Here is a 20,188-nt window from a genome sequence, read left to right on the forward strand (position 1 = left end):
AAAAAGCAGTTATGTAAAAAATCAGCAGATTCCATCTTTCTTATGATTTTTCATCTAAAAGTATTACCCCTCCCTAATTTTTGCTATTAAAATAAAACTGAATTTAAACCTTTATTGATACTATTATAGAAAATGTAAATATTAGTGAGCAATTATGAAAAGAGTGAAATTCCATTTTAAAAAAAAGTAATTCAAGATCCAATTCCAGGTAACTTTTATTTTTCTTAAGCAAGGAGAAAAATTAGAAGTCATCTAAAATAAGCCAACTGATTCTTCCAAGATAACTGAATTGGTTTGAACTGATTTGAGAAAAGTAAAGTCCTGTGCCAAAATTAACTTTAATAGTCCTGAAGATCTTTCAAAAAGTACCTTGCAAGGTAATTTATTACTTCTGGCAGCACAAATGATTGTGTAGTCTACGCTGATGCCTCAAAACTCATTTATTTTATTCATGAATGTGTAAAGATTATGTTTCCCGTTTTATTCTGGAAAGGTATTTAATTCCATGAGGCTTGTGATTCACACAGTCCCTTGGTTCTATCTCAAACGTGCCTGCATCCCCCGCCCTCCAGCAGTTCTAGTTTCTGCACCCTGTCAAATGCAAGCCCTGTGCAAATTTGGTAAAATCAGTTCTCACATTTAGTGCTGAGAGACTGATAACTGAATTCTCAAATGAACTACACATTTGCAGAGATGAAGTACAGAGCTGTGGACAATGACTCTTTTCCCACAGTGTAAATTCTTCAGACTCAGCTGTCAACGTGTGAGTGTGTAGCACAAAAGCATCTTTAACTTGACGATTTTTTTCCTCCAAGGCCATAAAAATGAAATGGATACTACACTCGCCTTTATGTCATTCCATCTTGTACTGAGATTTTCTTTCTCATGGACAATGAAAGCCTGTATGCCCTTTAGAGTTCTTAGTAGATCAAAGTTTCCTTCTTGCTGAATAAAAAGTAAACATTTTCCCTTCTACATAAATATTTCAATTTGAGAATAGACCAGATAGCAAGGCTGAAAGAGGTTTTTTCCTACTAATTTTGACATCATACAAAGCCAAGGTTTAATAATTGACAGTGGATAGTCCAAAATTGTCCTTTCGCATTTTGGAGTTTGGCTCTTTTATAGTTTTATACAGATAGCCTTATTGTGATCTCAGCATCTTTTCTTTTCCTTGGTGAGGCCTCTACTTTCTCCAATGGTTGCCCAGGTACCACTATACCTCCTCTACCCACAGGGGTGGATATTTGACTATACGTCCAATCTTTTTTGATTGCCACAGGGTTTGTACTCAAATCATGAATGATCTTAGGCATCATCTGCATTTAAGAGAACAACAATAGAGAAGTGATGTCAAACTTATTGGAAACTCGAGAGAGCAGGAAATAAGAGAAACTAAGAGAAGTAACTCTTTTAAAGAGAATGGGCTAGTTAACAGTGACAAATACTGCAGGTGAGATTGTCTAAATGAGGGTTGATAAAAAGGTATAGTAAATCATTAGTGACCTTTGGAGGAGCTGTTTCATGAGATCAAAGTCAGTTTGAAAGCGGCTGAAGGTGGTAAAAATGTTGAGGAAATATGTTCCTAACCAGGCTATGACACATAGGGACTTAATGGCATACCATGATTAAGGGATAAACAAGCAAGTTTTCAGGTCAGAGGAAGAAATCAGTGGTGAAGAAGAGACACAGACAGCAAAAGAAACACAAATTGGGTAAATTTATGAAAAAACATCAATGCAATTAAGAGCAAGAGCAGGAGGGTCAAATGTGGAAGGTAAGAGGCACACTATTCTCACTAATACGTGAAAAATCCTGGGACAATCAGAAATGCTGTTGCAGGACGGAAGAGATGTTGACTGAGGTAATTTGAGGTATGCTTTACATTTTGAATAAACATCATGTTTAAAGTATGGGATATATTAGAACACAGATTGTTACACATAACTCATAGTCTCCTGAAGTTTCAGTAAGGTTCAAGTGGCAGAATTGTGACTTTCCTCTAACAAACCAATGAAAGACACAGGTGATGAAACGAATTTTCGGTTCCCCCAGAAAAGCAGGAAAATCAAATATGGTAGAAGTTCAAAGAGTGAGGCAAATAAGTATCTTACTGAGAACACAGATGGACTGTAAATCGTGAGCTTTGTCCTTATTAATGAGGCATGTGAAACCAGGAAAAAGTTCATGGATGAGAGACTAGTGACTGAACAGTTTTACTGTATAATATTGAAGGCAGATATAAATGGAAATAATCATTTAATAATAAAAAATAACCACTCTAATATTGTGGGGACCATTATAAAAATCTTTGATGAATGTGTAAGTGAATAATAAAAAGAAACCTACATAGATGAATATATAAGGATTATTTGGTTTAAAATCCGAATGAACATAGTACTTATTTTAGGTTTATAAATTTTGTACATTTTCTCCTATATTAAGTTTATTTATGTTCTAAAAAGAGAAAGAGAGTGAAAAAAAGTATCTACTTCATTAAGTAGTGAAGCCAGTGCCTGAAGTTCAGAAAACTGGGTTCTTGTTCCAAATCTTCTACTACTAGGTTAGATGTAACGTTAGATAAAAGATTAACCTTAACTTCCTCACCTATAAAACAGGAGAGAGGATTTTAGGAAGATTAAAGGAGAATCAAGTGAAATGATATAAAAGTTCTTTGAAATTTTGAAAACCCTTTCAACATAATGCTGTTATTAGTGCTACAACTTTTTTTAAACATTCAGTAGCTTATATGGTGCTCTCAAGGCAATATGAGAGGTGTGGAGGAAAAAAATACTACATCATGAAATTTGTTGTGGTGTCCCTGTAAGATAAGACTGGTAAGTCATCTTATCTTTTTCCACTGTCTCCCTTCCGTAGCTCCAGCCCAGAACTATTTCTTTCCATACTTAACTACTGAGAAACTTCAATTTTGGCACAAAGCTATATTTTCCTGAATTTTTAATCTCTCTTTTCTCTTTTTGCCACACTTTCTCACACCCACAGTAATGAAGTCACCACCACGAGCCTAACTGCATACTGAAGTCATACTGTTTGTATTGTACAAGAAAAGCTCTCCATTGAATGACTACAGTTAGAACGTGTTACGTGCTTATGCTCTTGCACACACCACTTACCATTAAGCCACCTGGAATCGTGCTGCTCTGTCCTGATTGGGTGGTGCTGCCCAAGAGTTCGGAAGATAGCAAAGTCTCGCCCCATAAAATCAGCTGCTGTTCCAGAGTATAATTCTCCATCTGTGTTGTGGCAAAATGAAACCACATACACACACTTTAATTCAATTAAGTCAAGAAAAACAACACAAGCAAAATACAAGTTTGATGTTAAGACCATGCTAAAAAGAAAACAGAAATGTTCTTTGCATCATTATGCAAAGCTACTTATTTAAATCCTATGTCTTTGCTGAAGAAAGTATTTTACTAAATGATCATTCACTGATTAAGTATCTGACTACTCATTTAGTACTAACTTAGACAAGTTGAGTAAAATATGATTCAGAGGACATTACTAAAACACGAAATTTTATTCTTTTCTACTGTGACCAGAGACAAACTTAAAGTGCAAAATGCAAATTATATTTATCACAGTTTGTTTTTACATGTGTAAAGCTACTATAATTTAATATCCTTATTTATTAGAGTGAGGTATCATTGTAACTATTGCTTATAGTTTTTTATTTTAATGGAGATTAAATTTATAATATACTTCCTCTTCAGTGGGATCTGAATTAATGAGATTTTGCTATAATTTAGAAAGGACTAATACTTTCCTTGCCAAATTTTTTTCTTGCTTTTTATTTTTTAATATATCAAGTGGGAGAAATGTCTAACTTGATATAAGCTATCATATAATCCAAAAAACAAGTCACAGCATAGTCTCAGATATAAAAGAAATGCGTTTGCAGAAAAGAAAATTTTGACAAGCACAGGTCATTATCACTACAGCTCAAGATTCTGTTGTGCTTTGACTCATTACTATTTAAACTGAATTAACTCTAGGTCAGAGTTTAATAATGAAGGAATCATATTTAGAAAATTAGAATAGAAAGGAAAAGAAAAAAGGAAGGAGAAAGAGAAGTTAATATTACTGAATACCATTCTGTGTTTGCCAGGCAGTCAGGCACAGGCTTGACATTTTCAAATTATCTCATTTAGTTCTGTCAACAACCCCATGACGTAAATGTTATCCCTATTTTACAGTTCAAGAAACCCAAGCTTGCTCAGCTAAAGACTAGGCAAGTCAAAGTGAAAGTTCAAATGTAGGCCTGTTTAATCCCAAACCCTTATGTTAAACCATACCACTTTTTAATAAACTGAAGCTTATAAAAATTACAATTTCTTTCCTTTAAACAGAAAATGCCTCATATTATTTCCTGCTTACTTACACTGAATTATCAGCAAAACAAAACAAAAAAATATAAAATTTTCTCTAAATAATCTACCATAATGACAGTAAAACAATATTATCTTGTTGATCATTTGGACAAGTTAATGTTTCTGAATTCATTGATTTGAAACATATTCCGAAAATAAAGTAGGCATAGATAAATCAAAACTGAAACATTTGTATAACACTATCATTTCCAAAAGACTTTCATATTTATTAGATGAATCAAAAACTTTCTGTGCATCTTCAGTTATAAATGCCTTTGGGGAAATCTTATTAATTTGATTCTTTATGTGATATTCTATGTTCACACCCTCAATTCTCACTTGCAAATAAGGGCTTTGTAATGAAAACAGACATTCTCAGTGATCCAACCCAAGTCAATTCTTTCAATAGAACCTGTGGTTCTCTGATGTGTTTGGATGTACCAGGCTTTGGAGATCCTCTGCAGAGAGAATCACTGAGCAACTCCAAGTCATGAATTTAAATATTAATAGAAAGACGCCTTATCTTGGAGATTAAGTTTTAAAAAATTGATCATTTATTTTGGATTATTGTCAATCAAGACAAATAAAAATGATGGTCTGGCAATATATTAAGTAAAAACTACTAGCTAAATGAATGATAGTCATATGACATCCTAAATCGTCATAGTATGGTATCTTTGGTCTTCAAAAGCATCTTGTGTTCTCTTCACTTAATTAAATATCATGTTCAATTTTGACTTGCTCTCACGATAATATGCTGCAATAACAGTTTAACTGCCCACAAAGTCAAGAAATAACCATTTTCTAAGAGCACAAAAAACACTATGAATAAGGTATCTATAAGTTTCAAAGGTATCTTGAAATATTTAAATGCCCATTGTCTGCTTAATTTTAACCTGTATTCAATAACTATAACATTTTTATTAAGGTTGATATTTTATCTTTTTACAAATAATCGAGAAATAGATGTGATGAATTTTTAAACTTCAGGTGAATTATTATTCTTGATCTGGGTGAATAAGAAGGTGTTAGTTAAAAATGTGTTGTGAAAGCGGCCTAAAATGCTCATGTCAATTTCAAACATTTTGATGTTGGAACACCTGTCAAAGAATGCCTTGTGTCCTCTTTATCTTGAAAAATTCAAAAGTATTAAATTATTAGTTGAACCTCATTGCCCTTTCAACCACATGTTACGTGATGAATATCCGGAAAGGTGAAAATAAAACAACCAAAAGGTGAAAATGAAACAATTTCATATCAGAGTGTAGTCAGGTAAGACTATGCCCAATAGGAAGTATAATCAGAAATAGAAAAGTAAAGAATGTCGTTAATTTTTTTTCTCTTAGCTTGCTTTAGTGTGAGTAAAATCCAAAATTATGGTTATTATTACATATAAACTCTATTCAGGAGACAGCTGAAATGACACAAACAACCACAAAAGAAACTACCATTTGGATATAGATAGGTATTTGTTTCTCTTACTCATTTGTTTAGTTGTTTTATAACTTATACTTATTTTTTTATCCATTCCCACATGAGGAAGGCAAAAATTAATATAAATAAAGGCAAAGGCAGAAAGACAAGAGTGATTTTGTTTCTCTTTTGGCAACAGATAGGTCAATCATTCAGAGAAAACAGAAGAGTTCTTCAGTAGAAGAGCTATTGACTTAGTTTATCACTAAAAACAGAATTAAATGAAGAAATTGACTTAGAAACCAAGCGAAGGAACAAGTTTAGGCACCAGTTGCCCCCAGTCATAGGAAATTACCTCCCACCCAAATATTATTTTTAGCAAGAGTCAATATGATTTCTGTGAGCTGGAGGGCACCAGATGATTAGATGGCCATGAAGGGTACATTCTCATATTGTCAATGCTCAATATCAGTAAGTGTTTGTTTACACCAGGCCTTAGATCAGATTTTCTGCTGAAAAGTCTATAGGATTCTTATGAAGGTTGATTGCTTCAGATATTATATGACATATTTGTTATTTGACCCAAATGTATAGGTGGTGGAATATCCTATTCTTGTATTCTCATTAAGCAGATATATAATATTGATTCTGAGTATATTTCATTTAATACACTTGTGCATTTCCATCATGTTTCAAAGACTTATTACATTCTGTGGCTATCTGAAATGATCTAATGATATCTGAGTATAAGAAATTTATTATACCTCAATTGGCTTAGTTTTGGAGAACAAATATCTTTAAAAAAAAGCCTGCTTGCCAAACTTCTTTTGTAGTTTCTAGGTCATTCATTTATGAAGTTATCAAATTACATGTTGATTCTTGGGCACAGTCATAATTTTCTAGTTTTATGACCCCAAATATAAGTCTTCTTGAAAATCTGAAGTAGTATATTAGGTAAATGTTATCCTATGATGATTCAAATAGCATTATGGCTAAGATACATACTTTTGGGTTTTCCATATATAATGAGGTACCAGTAAAAGAAAATATGATATTTGTCCAATTTTATTAAATCAATAAGTAGAATAATATACTCAAGTAGTTGTTATGTGTATCAAAAAGTGGTTGTGGATACTCTGTCCAACAAAGTTTTTAAAAGTCTCTCTAAAAAAAATACCACATAGGCAGTTTGATGTCTCAAAAATAATACATCAGACTAAGATAAATTAGTGCTGAGAGAATGTAGCTAACAATCTAGAAATTGTCAAATATGAAAATTGCTATTTGAGGACACTGCCATTCTTTCTTAACTGTAAGCTTTCTTAACTGTCTCTAAGGAGAACATTCTTTACTCAGATGAGCACAAAGTTTAGCGAACTGCAATTCCACCGAGGCAAAGTTACCTGAGAAGCATGTTAAAGACAAAAGTTCATATGTACTCAACTTTCTGTTCATAGCTTAAAATGAAGTAAAAAATGTGGCTTAGATCAGTTAATATATTGGATTACAATTCCTACGAAGGTTGTGGTGAGGAGAAAGAGAGGGTGAAAAAAAATTTACTGATGAAATCGCCACATTACTAACACAGGTGTGAAGTGTGACATGGATGTGAGCAAAAATCAAACAAACCTAAAGACCAAACCATTATGTTCTTAACACCTGAAGTCAATTCCATTTCACAGAGTAGCAGAGTAATTAGAAAAGAGAAGAAAAGAAATTTATCTCTCTCCTCTCTCTCTCATCTCCTCCACCCCGTGACAGCATGAATGAGATCCATTTCTTGAGAATGGAAGGGTGTGGGAATAATTTTACATTTTTACATTTATTGAGCACCTTATCCATATCAATAAATATAATATGGTGGCTTTATTACTTATGTTGTTCATTTAAAATGAATATTTTTGAATAGTTAATATGTGCACATGGTACAAAATTAAAAATATAAAATTTATAAGGTACCAAATCTGTCTCTGAGCCTCCCTACAGGCAAGCACTCCTATCAGTTTTCTTTGGTTTCTACTTCCATTTGTATCCAAGAAATATACAAACACCCAAATGTATTATGCTATTACATGGTCTCATTTAATCCTCACAACTAGCAGAATTAGCATGGCCCTGCCATTTTATATATAAAGAAATTGAGGCTCAGAGAGGTTCAAATAATTTTGTCAATTGTAGTTACTTAATTTAGGGAGTACCTTATTTGCTCTAATACCAAATGATAGCATATTCTAATGTCAAATTATGCTCTTTCCTGAGACAAGGTGGAATTCTAGCTTGAGGAAATAAACCATAGCTAGTAGTCCCAGACCTTTTAAATAGATCTCAATAACATCTCTTAGTGATGGACTATTTCTAAATTATTAGTGCTGAAATGCTTGGAGAAGACTTCAATGAAGAAATAAAACTTCTTTCAAGTTGACTATTCCTTGCACATCGTGAAAACATGAGATAATACTTAACTAGTTAGGAAAATATTGGGTTTTATTCTTGTGTTCCCACCTGGCATTTATTCAGACTAGGGGAGCAACTGCTATTTTTAATAAAGAATTTTTAAACAAAGTCATAAAACTATTTACAAGTGGGTGAAATAATAAATACTTAAAAAATAAATACTGGAGCAATTTCATATTGAAAAAAATGAAATGATTTTTATTAAAGGAGATGTAAAAAATTAACCTTACTAAGGTGATTTGAAAAACTTAGAACATATTACAAGATTGGAGACTTCATTCAGTAGCTATGCATTGTCCAAGAGAGAATCCATATTTTCTATGGTTATCAGCTTAAAAATCCATGGCATTTGGAAAAGAGGTTATAATAAACCTTCACAGGTTTCATAAACTAAATTTTTTATGCTGTCATCTGGTTGTAAAGTTTACTACTGGTTGAAACTGCTTAATAGAGGGATTCATGGTATAAAAAGTATCTACTAGGGGCCATCTCATGGCCTGGTTGTTGGGTTTGGTGCACTCTACTTCAGTGGCCCATGTTCATGAGTTTGGAGCCCAGGCATGGACCTACACCACTCATCAGCCATGCTGTGGTGGTGACCCATATACAAATGGAGGAAGACAGGCACAGACGTTAGCTCAGGGCTAATCTTCCTCACCAAAAAAAAAAAAAAGGTATCTGCTATGAAGTTGTCAAGATCCATCCAGCCAGTTTACAGATGATTTGAGACAAATGTGAAATTTTATTTCCCAGTATTGGGGAAGGAAGTAGCCCAGAACCACCTTGAAAATTTCTCTTATGTGCTGAAATAAGGATACTATATTCAAAATATTTTTGGATAGGAAAACAGACATCAGCAACATGGTGGAGTGAGCTGTTCCTTTTGTCTCTTCCCCTTCAAATGACAACTAAATGGACATTCACTGATCAGCAAAGGATACCCACACAGCACATCAGGATGCTTGAGAGACCCGCACAGCTCTACATCTGAAGGTGGATGAACTACCCCCAAGTAGGTTACAGAGACAGATGAGCACTTTCTGTCCCCAGGCAGCCCAGCACATGTGTGTGACTGCCTTCCCGGCTGAAGTGCTGGTAGCACTGCTGCAGCTCCGAGGGTGGGAGTGCACCTTGATGTGACTGCAGAAACAGATGACCAGCCCCCAAGCCCCCATGTGATTGTTTCCCCATTCAGTGGGAGAGTCAACGGGGCTGCATGGTCCACAGGGAGAGGCTCAGCCACAGACCTAGTTAGGAGGGCCTGTGCACCAAGCATAAAGGCTGGTGCCACCTAGGAGCTGAAGGTGGTGGAGCTGTGAGCCTGGGAAAACAAGCTCCTGGCTGCCTCAAATGCCCATAGTACTGCTGCAGCCCTGAACTGGGCAGTATGACTCAGTGGGACTGTGGGAGCAGGAAGTAGCAGCCCTAAGCCCCCATGTGATTGCTCCCTGGTCCAGTGGGAGAGCCCACAGTCCCACCGTGGTCCTAGAGCGTGGCTCTGGCTTGGACCCAGTGGAGAGGCCCCGCCCACCAAGCATAACAGCTGCTGTACCTAGAAGCAGACCTAGCAGCAGACAGCGGTGTTTCTGTGACCTAGGCGAATGAGCTCCTGGCTGCTGCAAATGCCATAGTACCGCTATAGCCTCAAAGGGTGGAGAGTGTCTCAGAGGGAGGGTGAGAGCAAGCAGCAGCAGCCCTGAGCCCCTGTGTGATCACTCTCTCATCCAGTGAGAGAGTCCACAGTCTCACTATGGTCCCAGGGAGTGGTTCTGGCTCAGACCCTGTGGAGAGTCCTCACCCACCAAACACAATGGCTGGTGCCTCCTAGGAGGAGACACAGCAGAGCTGTGAGTCTGGGCAAATGAGCTCCTGATTGCTGTGAATGCCCGGACTACTGCTGGAGCCACAAAGGGGGAAGCACAACTCAGAGGGACTGTGGGAGCAGACGGTAACAGCCCTGGACTCCTGCATGATTGCTTTCCCGTTTGGTGGGAGATCCCACATGGCAGCTGTAATCCCAAGGAGTGGCCCAGGCTTTGACAGGCACAGCTGACAGGGATTGCAGTGGGCTCAGATTACACAGTCCCTGCTGCGCACCCCCCCCACACAGTGGCGGCAGTTGGAACATACAATCAGATACTATCATTATGCAATGGCACAAATCCACTCCATCAATTGGTATGAAAAATATATTAATACTCTAGACCAGAAGGAAAAAGACAAACACCCAGAAATCAATCCTGAAGGCACAGAAATCTACAATCTAAATGATAGGGAATTCAAAACAGCCATTGTAAAAAAAACTCCACGAGTTACAAGAGAATTCAGATAAACAGTTCAATGAAATCAGGAAGAAAATTAATAAACAGAGGGAATTCTTCACAAAAGAGATCAAAATTATAAAGAAAAGCCAATCAGAAATTTTGGAGATGAAAAACACAATGGGAGAGAGAAAAAACTTGGATTCCATAAATAACAGAGCTGATATCATGGAGGATAGAATTAGCATTCTAGAGGACAGAAATAGAGAAATTCTTCAGATGGAAGAGGAGAGAGAACTAAGACTAAAAAGAAATGAAGAACTTCTCCAAAAAATATCTGACTCAATTAGGCATTGCAACATAAGCTATTCCAGAGACAGAAGAGAGGGAGAAAGGAGTAGAGAGCTTGCTTGTTCAAAGAAATAATAGATGAGAACTTCCCAAACCTGCAGAAGGAGCTGGAATTACATTGAAATGATGCCAATAGAACTCATAATTATATCAGTGTAAAAAGACCTTCTCCAAGGCATATATTAGTAAAGTTAACAAAAGTCAATGACAAAGAGAAAATATCAAGGGCAGCAAGGAAGAAGAAAATAACCTACAGAGGAACCCCTATCAGGCTTTCAGTGGGTTTCTCAGCACAAAACTTACAGGCTAGGAGAGAGTGGAATGATATATTCAAAATTCTGAGAGACAAAAACTTTCAGCCAAGAACACTATATCCTTCAGACATGACGGAGAAATAAATACTTTCCCAGATAAACAAAAGCTGAGGGAGTTCATTGCCACAGGACCCCCCCCCCCCACTACAAGATTTGATCAAGAAGGCCCTCATATCTGAAAAAAAAGAAGAAAGGGTTTACAAAGCCTGAGCAAGGAGATAAATAGGCAGACAAAAATCAGAAAATTGTAACTCTCTATCAGAACAAATTAACAAACACTTAATTATAATTCTAAAGATAAAGGGAAGAAAAACAACAAAAATAAATGTAATCACTTCATTTTAACCACAAATTCACAACACATAATGGAATAAGTTGTGACAACAACAACTTAGAAGGGGGAGAAGTAGGGAAGGAACCCGCTTCGACTAAGGAAATAAGAGGCTATCAGAGGATGGACTATCTCACCTATGAGATCTTTTATACAAACCTCACAGTAACCACCAAACAAAAAAATCAGAACAAGGACACAAATGATAAATAAAGAAAAAACTGTGAAAAACATCATAGAGAGCCACCAAACTGAACTGGCAGTAAGAAATACATGGGACTAGAAACAAGAGAAATACAAAACAAATAGAAAACAAGCAATAAAATGGCAGCCCTAAGCTCTCATATATCAATAATCACTCTAAATATAAATGCATTTAATTCCCCAATCAAAAGACACACAGTGGCTGGATGGATTAAAAAACAAGATCCTGCCACAACTAGAAGGACCCACAATGAAGAATATACAACTATGTACTGGGGGGGCTTTGGGGAGAAAAAGGAAAAAATAAAATCTTTAAAAAAAAAAAAAACAAGATCCAACAATTTGCTGCCTCCAGGAAACACATCTTAGCTCTAAAGACAAACACAGGCTCAGAGTGAAGGGATGGAAGATGATATTCCAAGCTAAAGGCAAATAAAATAAAGCAGGTGTAGCCATACTTATATCAGACAAAATAGACTTAAAGATAAAAAAGACAATGAGAGATGAAGAGGGGCAGTATATAATGATAAAAGGGACACTCCACCAAGAGGATGTAACACTTATAAATATACATGCCTTTATCACTGGAGCACCAAAGTACATAAAGCAACTATTAATTGACCTAAAAGGAGACATTAACAGCAGGGCAATAATAGTAGGGTATCTTAACACCCCACTTTCATCAACGGATAGATCAACCAGACAGAAAGCCAACAAGGAAATAGTGGAACTAAATGAAAAACTAGACCAGATGGACTTAATAGATATGTATAGAATAGTCCATCCAAAATCAGCAGAATACACATTCTTCTTAAGTGCACATGGAATATTCTCAAAGACAGACCATATGTTGGGAAACAAGGCGAGCCTCAATAAATTTAAGAAGAGTGAAACCATATCAAGCATCTTTTCTGACCATAATCCTATGAAACCAGAAATCAAAAACAAGAAAAATCTGGGAAAGTGACAAACATGTTGAGACTAAACCACATACTACTGAACAACCAATGGACCATTCAAGAGATTAAAGGATAAATCAAAGCATATCTGGAGACAAATGAAAATGAAAATACACCATACCAACTCATATGGGATACAGCAAAAGTGGTCCTCTCAGAGAAATTCATAGCAATACAGGCCTACCTCAAAAAACAAGAAAAATCTCAAATAAGCAATCTTAAACTACATGTAACAGAACTAGAAAAAGAAGAACAAAGAACAAAGTCAGCAGAAGGAGGGAAATAATAAAAATTAGAGCAGAAATAAATGAAACTGAAACCAAAAGAAACAGTAGAAAGGATCAATGAAACTGTTCTTTGAGAAGAAAAACAAAATTGACAAACCCTTAGCCAGACTCACCAAGAAAAAAAGAGAGAAGCCTCAAATAAATAAAAATAGAAATGAAAGAGGAGAAATTATAGCAAATATCACAGAAACACAAAGGATTATAAAAGAACACTATGAAAATCTACATGCCAACAAACTGGACAATCTAGAAGAAATGGATAAATTCTTAGGCTCATACAACCTCCCAAAACTGAACCAAGAAGAAACAGAGAATCTGAATAGGCCAATTACAAGTAAAGAGATTGAAACAATAACCAAAAACTTCCCCAAAAATAAAAGTCCAGGGCCAGATGGCTTCTCTGGATAATTCTACCAAACTTGAAAATTTTGTACCTATCCCCCTCAAACAATTTCAAAGAATTGAAGAATATAGAACACTTCCTAACTCATTTTATGAGACCACCATCACCCTGATCCCAAAGCTAGACAAAGACAACACAAAGAAGGAAAACTACAGGCCAACATAACTGATAAACAGACATGCAAAAATCCTCAACAAAATACTGGCAAACAAAATACAGCAATACATCAAAAGAATGATATACCATGATTAAGTGGGATTTATACCAGGGACACAGGAATAGTTTAATACCCACAAATCATTCAGTGTGGTACACCACATTAACTAAATGAGGAAGAAAAATCACACAATCATCTCAATAGAGGCTGAGAAAGCATTTGACAAGATCCAACATCCATTTATGATAAAAACTCTCAATAAAATGAGTATAGAAGGAAAATACCTCAACATAAAGGCCCTATATCACATACCCACAGCCAACATCATATTCAACCAGGAAAAACTGAAAGCCATCCCACTGAGAACAGGAACAAGACAAGGGTGCCCACTCTTGTCGTTCTTATACAACATAGTGCTAGAGGTTTTGGCCAGTGCAATTAGGCAAGAAAAAGAAATAAAAGGTATCCAAATTGGCAAGGAGGAAGTGAAACTCTTGCTGTTTGAAGATGCTATGATTTTGTATATAGAAAATTCTAAAGAATCCATAAGAAAGCTACTAGACATAATCAACAACTATAGCAAAGTTTCAGGGTAGAAAATCAACTTACAAAAATCAGTTGCATTTCTACATACTAACAGCAAACTAACAAAAAGAGAACTCAAGAATACAATGCCATTTACAAGTACAACAAAAAGAATAAAATATCTAGGAATAAATTTAACCAAGGATTTGAAAGATGTATAAGACATTATTGAAAGAAATCGATGATGACATAAACAAATTAAAAAATATTCCATGCACATGGATTGGAAGAATAAACACAGTGAAAATGTCCATACTACCTAATACAATCTACAGATTCAATGCAATCCCAATCAGAATCCAAATGACGTTCTTCACAGAAACAGATCCAAGAATCCCAAAATTCATGTGGGGCAACAAAAGACCCTGAATAGCTAAAGCAATCCTGAGGAAAAAGAACAAACCTGGAGGAACCACAATCCCTGACTTCAAAATATACTACAAAGCTATAGTAATCAAAATAGCATGGTACTGGTACAAAAATAGGCACACAGATCAATGGAACAGAACTGAAAGCCCAGAAATAAACCCACACCTATACAGACAGATAATCTTCAAAAAAGAAGCTAGGAATATACAATGGACAAAGGAAAGTCACTTTAATAAATGGTTTTTGGAAACCTTGACAGCCACATGCAAAAGAACGATGGTAGACCATTATCTTTTGCCATACACAAAAATTAAATCAAACTGGATTAAAGACTTAAAAGTAAGATGTTAAATCATAAAACTCCTAGAAGAAAATATAGGCAGTACACTCTTTCTCATTGGTCTTAGAAGGATCTTTTTGAATACCATGTCTACTCAGGCAAGGGAGACAAAAGGAAAAATAAGCAAATGGGACTTCCTCAGACTAAAGAGCTTCTGCAAGGCAAAGGAAACTGTGAAAATGGAGACAATCCACCAACTGGGACAAAATATTTGCAATTCATATATCCTACAAGGGCTTAATCTCCAAAATATATAAAGAACTCATACAACTGAGCAACAATAAACAATCAACCTGATCAAAAAGTGGGCAGGGCCAGCCTGGTGGCACAGCGGTTAAGTGTGCACATTCTGCTTCAGTGGCTCAGGGTTCGCCGGTTTGGATCCCAGGTGCGGACATGGCACCACTTGGCAAACCATGGTGTGGTAGGTGTCCCACGTATAAAGTAGAGGAAGATGGGTACAGACGTTAGCTCAGGGCCAGTCTTCCACAGCAAAAAGAGGAGGATTGGCAGCAGATGTTAGCTCAGGACTAATCTTCCTCAAAAGAAAAATGGGCAAAGGATATGAAAAGACATTTTCCAAAGAAGATATACAGATGGCCCACAGGCACATGAAAAGATTTTCAGCATCACTAATCATCAAGGAAATGCAAATCAAAACTAGAATGAGATATCACCTTATACCTGTTAGAATGGCTATAATTACCAAGGCAAAAAACAATAAATGTTGGAGGGCATGTGGAGAAAAGGAAACCCTCATACACTGCTGGTGGGAATGCAAACTGGTATAGCCACTATGGAAAACAGTATGGAGATTTCTCAAAAATTAAAAATTGAAATACCATGCAACCCAGCTATTCCACTACTGAGTCTTTATCCAAACAACTTGAAATCAACAGTTCAAAGAGACTTATGCACCCCTATGGTCATTGCAGCATTATTAACAATAGTCAAGGTGTGGAAGCAACTTAAGTACCCATAGACTGATAAATGGATAAAGAAGATGTGGTATGTATACACAATGGAATACTACTCAGTCATAAAAAAAGACAAGATCATCCCTCTTGCAACAACATGGATGGAACTTGAGGGTAGCATGTTAAGTGAGATGAGCCAGACAGCGAAAGACAAACACCATATGATTTCACTCATATGTAGAAGATAAACAAATACGTGGACAAAGAGAACAGATTAGTGGTTACCAAAGGGGAAGGGGGTTAGGGAGTAAAGGGGCACGTAGATATGGTGACTGACAAATAGTAATGTACAACTGAAATTTCAAAATGTTATAAACCAGCATGACATAAAAAAAAATCTTTTGGGTAGGTAGGCTTTCCCAATAGCCATTCTCTAATATACAATGTGCAACCTGTATATTTCAGAGACAGTTGTTACCCTTGTATGTAAAAGTTTGGTAAGTGCTGTAGAAAATATTTATGTTAAATAACTCCATTAAATTAGTACACATTCTTTTTAAAGCAGCACAAGACAAAATGCCAAGAAAAACCCAAAGAGGGGAATTAAATATACTGTGAGAGGAAGAATTTATAGCACAGTTACAAAAGAAGCAAATAACCTCTATGAAAAAAAAGCACAGCTCTTGAATTATAATGGTGTTGAGGATATTGTCAGGGATTGTACCAGGTCTGGTAAGCCTATTCATTTTTCTATATCTTGCTATTCAAGTGATTCAAACATTAATTTACATTGGTCGAATAATCTTCCTTGTCAATAAGCACTAGATACCTCTGAAAGTTACTCAATTATTTTACCATGTTGGATAGGTAAGGTTTGGATATCCATTTCACAGCTGTTTCTCTGAAACGCCATCTTTATAGCTATACAACCTCTCCTTGACTCAGAGAACTTCCCTCATTCTCTTTTCATTTTCACGAACCTATACAGCTTTTTCAAACAAGCTCTAATATAACACCAAAACTGTGGAGTTTCTTATTCTTTGTGGACTTTGTGTGGTTGCATACCATATGAACTATGCAATACTTACTTGTCATCATCCTTTCTCAAAGGAATATTAAAATAAATAATCAAGCAAATCCCTACCGAGAAACATACCACAAATTAAAGCTCCTTTAGGCACAATTTTACATACTGCTTTTTGAGGACTATCAATCATTTCTTTAGTGTGCAATTTAGATAAGTATAGGCTACAAGTTTGAACAAGGTGGGACTCCTCCTCTTTGTTTAAGACAACCTCAAATTTCTGTGTGTGCACTTAAGGAAGTCATCCACACGTAATCACCAGGCCATCTGTAAACAGGAAAATTATAAGTGTGCTACATTTACTGCATTCCTTCAGGTCTTAAACTTTTGTTAAAATGCTCCATAAATGGATCAAATGGACCAAAACTGTATACATTTGAAAAGCAATAGAGGAGATAATTCGTGCTGTAATGGCTTTATTCTTAATACAAAATGGATCAATGACACATAGTAATAAAGTAAACGTTAGAGAATATTGTAAAAAACATATCTTCATGGTTAATAGTGTAGTCAATATGACTAGTTTATTTTGTTGAGTAGGAAAAAAGTTATTTTTAAAAAGAAAAAGGCTGGTAAAACTTTATGAACTATGACACATCAAATAATAACCTAAATTTACTTTTAAAACATCTAGACTTATTATTCAAAATTCCATTAGAAATTTTACACTTGAAAGTTTCACTACTCTTTTTGTTGTATCAAAAATTACTTTCTATATTTTATAGAAAGGAATCCAAAAAAAGGAAAGAAAAAGTTTCCTAATTTCTACATAATTATATTAAAAGTATATACAGGAACAGGCTAATGATCCAGAATCTTTTGTGTTCTAGGTTGTTGGTTTGGTCAAAAGTTAAAAAAAGAAAATGAAAATGAAAATGAAAGCTTTTTTAACGATGTATCGCATTTTGTTTGTGTGTTTATTTAGCCTCAGTCCAGAAGTGGTTAAAGAATGTATTAAGAATTCTTTATTTTTCAATACAGACGAAAGTTTTCTCTTTCTTCTGACTACTTCTATCATCTTCTATCCTTTTGAACTATGACTAAGCATTTACCACCCATGTGCAATGTTGAAAAGCGGAAAGAAGAAAACTAGAAAGGAAGATGGTTAGAGAAAAGGATAGAGGAAATATATAAAATGTTTTGTTAGATTAAGAGAAAATAAGACAAAGCCAAAAAGGATGAATACGGAAAGCCTTTGTCAACTTAAGGTAACACAACAGAGTCTTTGCCAACTGTAGCATCCTTTAGACTGATTGTGCTAATTAAGTTGTTCAGATGTTGAGAGTGTGACAAATGTTGGAACTACAATTAACAAGATAAACTGAATCTCATTCCTTCCTTCTGATTTGTCAAAATTCCCCCTTAAAATATCTCTTTCATGAAATAAAAACCAAAACTTTTTTCTTACAAAATAAAAATTTTAAAGTTCTAGTGGGGATGTATAGCGATTGAGCAGGAATTTGAAAGCTACTATTAAACTACTTCAATTAAAAAGCATCCTAGACTAAACAGTGCAATAATCAAAGCAGCATTTAGTGTTTCTTCTTCGTTTTCAAAATATTTGAAAATATCTCAACTGATATCCTCCAAAAATAGCTTATGATCAATAAGAAAAAACCTTGGTATATAAAAATGAACATACAGTCTGGTTATTATCTACAGAAAACTCACTGTTTAATTGATTGTTGACTACACACCTATTAAAAGAGATGCCGTCAACAGTTTAGGGTCATATGGACTCTTCCCACGGCCATTTTCAAAATGTGAGTCTTCCAGCTTAAAAATGTTGTCCTGTAAGAAAGAAAAAGAAGGATTGAATTTACTTATAACAAGAAGTATTTTAACATGCCAGTTAATCAGACAAAGGTTGAGTACTCATGTCCACCGTCAAAGGGTATTATTATTTGTGTAAAATTCAGAAATGGCAAAATAACTTAAGTGGATTAAAACCTAGCTATTACTAGCCTAACATCTACTTAGCTCAGTGATCTTTAGTAGCATTTAGCACGTTGCAAGTAATAAGGTATAAATGAACTCTAAAGAAGAAGACAGGTCATGACAAGAGTAGAGTGAGCATTTTACCACATAAGTATGCCAAGAGCTACCCTAGTGTCTCTTGAAGGAAAGAATTTCAAATTTAAATAAAATGACTCTTTTTTCCCCTCACATAGGGAAAAAAGATAGCAATCCACTATATTAGATTTCTAGAATAAGATACACTATCTTACTTTTCTGAATGAACTTTCCAAAAGGAAATTCTAGCTAGCCAGAGCAGTCACTTCCCCCAGCCTGTCATTCCTACGACTTTGCTGCTTACAAGCTTCTCATGCATTTTTAAATTACTCACATTGGAAGGTACAAGTACCTGAAACTATCCTTATCAGTTTCTCTGTGTGAAATATCAAACTGTATGTTAGGGGAGGTGTGCCCAGAGTTAGTATCACTAGAACAAGCAGCACAGGGATGACACATTTTTATCACAGGGAAGTCTGCTCAGTTAAGGCTCAAGTACCCAGAAAGTGGGGTGAACGTTTGACTACATGCAGAAACATGCAGAAGTCACATAGTAGAAAGTATGCCAGAAAGCACTGCAACAAAAGCCTTAAGCGGGTAACTAGCTCATGCCTGAGACACAGTCCTCAGAATGTGTCCAGCTACTGAAACTTCTAGGTGACAATGGAGTAAAAGGGGAGGTATTTCTGAGCACTCTTTTCAGAACCAAGTGCTCTGGGAATTAATTAGATCAGAATATGGATGCTGTTTCCAGTAGCGCATTAACTTGTCCACAGACTAAAATAAAATAGCTTTTTTGGCAATTTCTCTACTGTTCACATGAAAGTATTTTCTACCTTCTTAGGATAGTAAATGGTGTTCATTTTACGATCACTTTATTTAACATTTAATATTTCTGATGGAGCTAATGGCAGAGTTTCAATTTATGGCTCTTTGAGTTAGGGAGAAAGAGTGAAAAGGAAGCAAAACAAAAGTGTTCTCCATGTTTGTTACTGTGAGTGAGAATTACCAATTCTATTCTTGCCTTGTATTGATTCTGCGTTTGGTAATTAGCTATCTCTTGGAATGATGCCTCTTTAGCTGACTTCTAAAACTTACACCATGCAATAATTTATGGGGTTTCTCAGAATGGTGCTAGGTTGTAGCGGAAAGGGCAGTGAGTCTGGAGTGAGGCCCAGTTGGGCCAATGATTAGCTCTGGTTCTTGGGTCGCCAATTAGTATCTCAGGCCCCTAAAAGTCAATGCCAATAAGGATATTTAACCTCATATGTTAGTGTGAGGATTAAAGAACTGAAATAAAGCATTTTTAAAGCAGCAAAATAAAAAACAAACACAATTTATTTTTATTTTATTAA

At 35.6% G+C, this 20,188-nt stretch overlaps 1 protein-coding gene across 4 annotated transcripts in view; it reads right to left on the reverse strand.

Annotated features, from left to right (window-relative positions):
- The window catches only part of SEMA3A (semaphorin 3A), a 456,043-nt gene that overhangs the window by 78,275 nt on the left and 357,580 nt on the right, over positions 1–20,188 (reverse strand). For all 4 annotated transcript variants that reach the window (XM_070507472.1, XM_070507456.1, XM_070507466.1 and 1 more), the window contains 2 exons: positions 18,518–18,611; positions 3,135–3,254 (listed from right to left, as the gene is read on the reverse strand). In XM_070507472.1, coding sequence (XP_070363573.1) covers positions 3,135–3,254; positions 18,518–18,611 — 214 coding nt within the window. The remainder of the gene's footprint in view (positions 1–3,134; positions 3,255–18,517; positions 18,612–20,188) is intronic.

The sequence above is a fragment of the Equus asinus genome, chromosome 1 (assembly GCF_041296235.1).
Source record: "Equus asinus isolate D_3611 breed Donkey chromosome 1, EquAss-T2T_v2, whole genome shotgun sequence".
NCBI classification, from domain to species: Eukaryota; Metazoa; Chordata; class Mammalia; order Perissodactyla; family Equidae; genus Equus; species Equus asinus.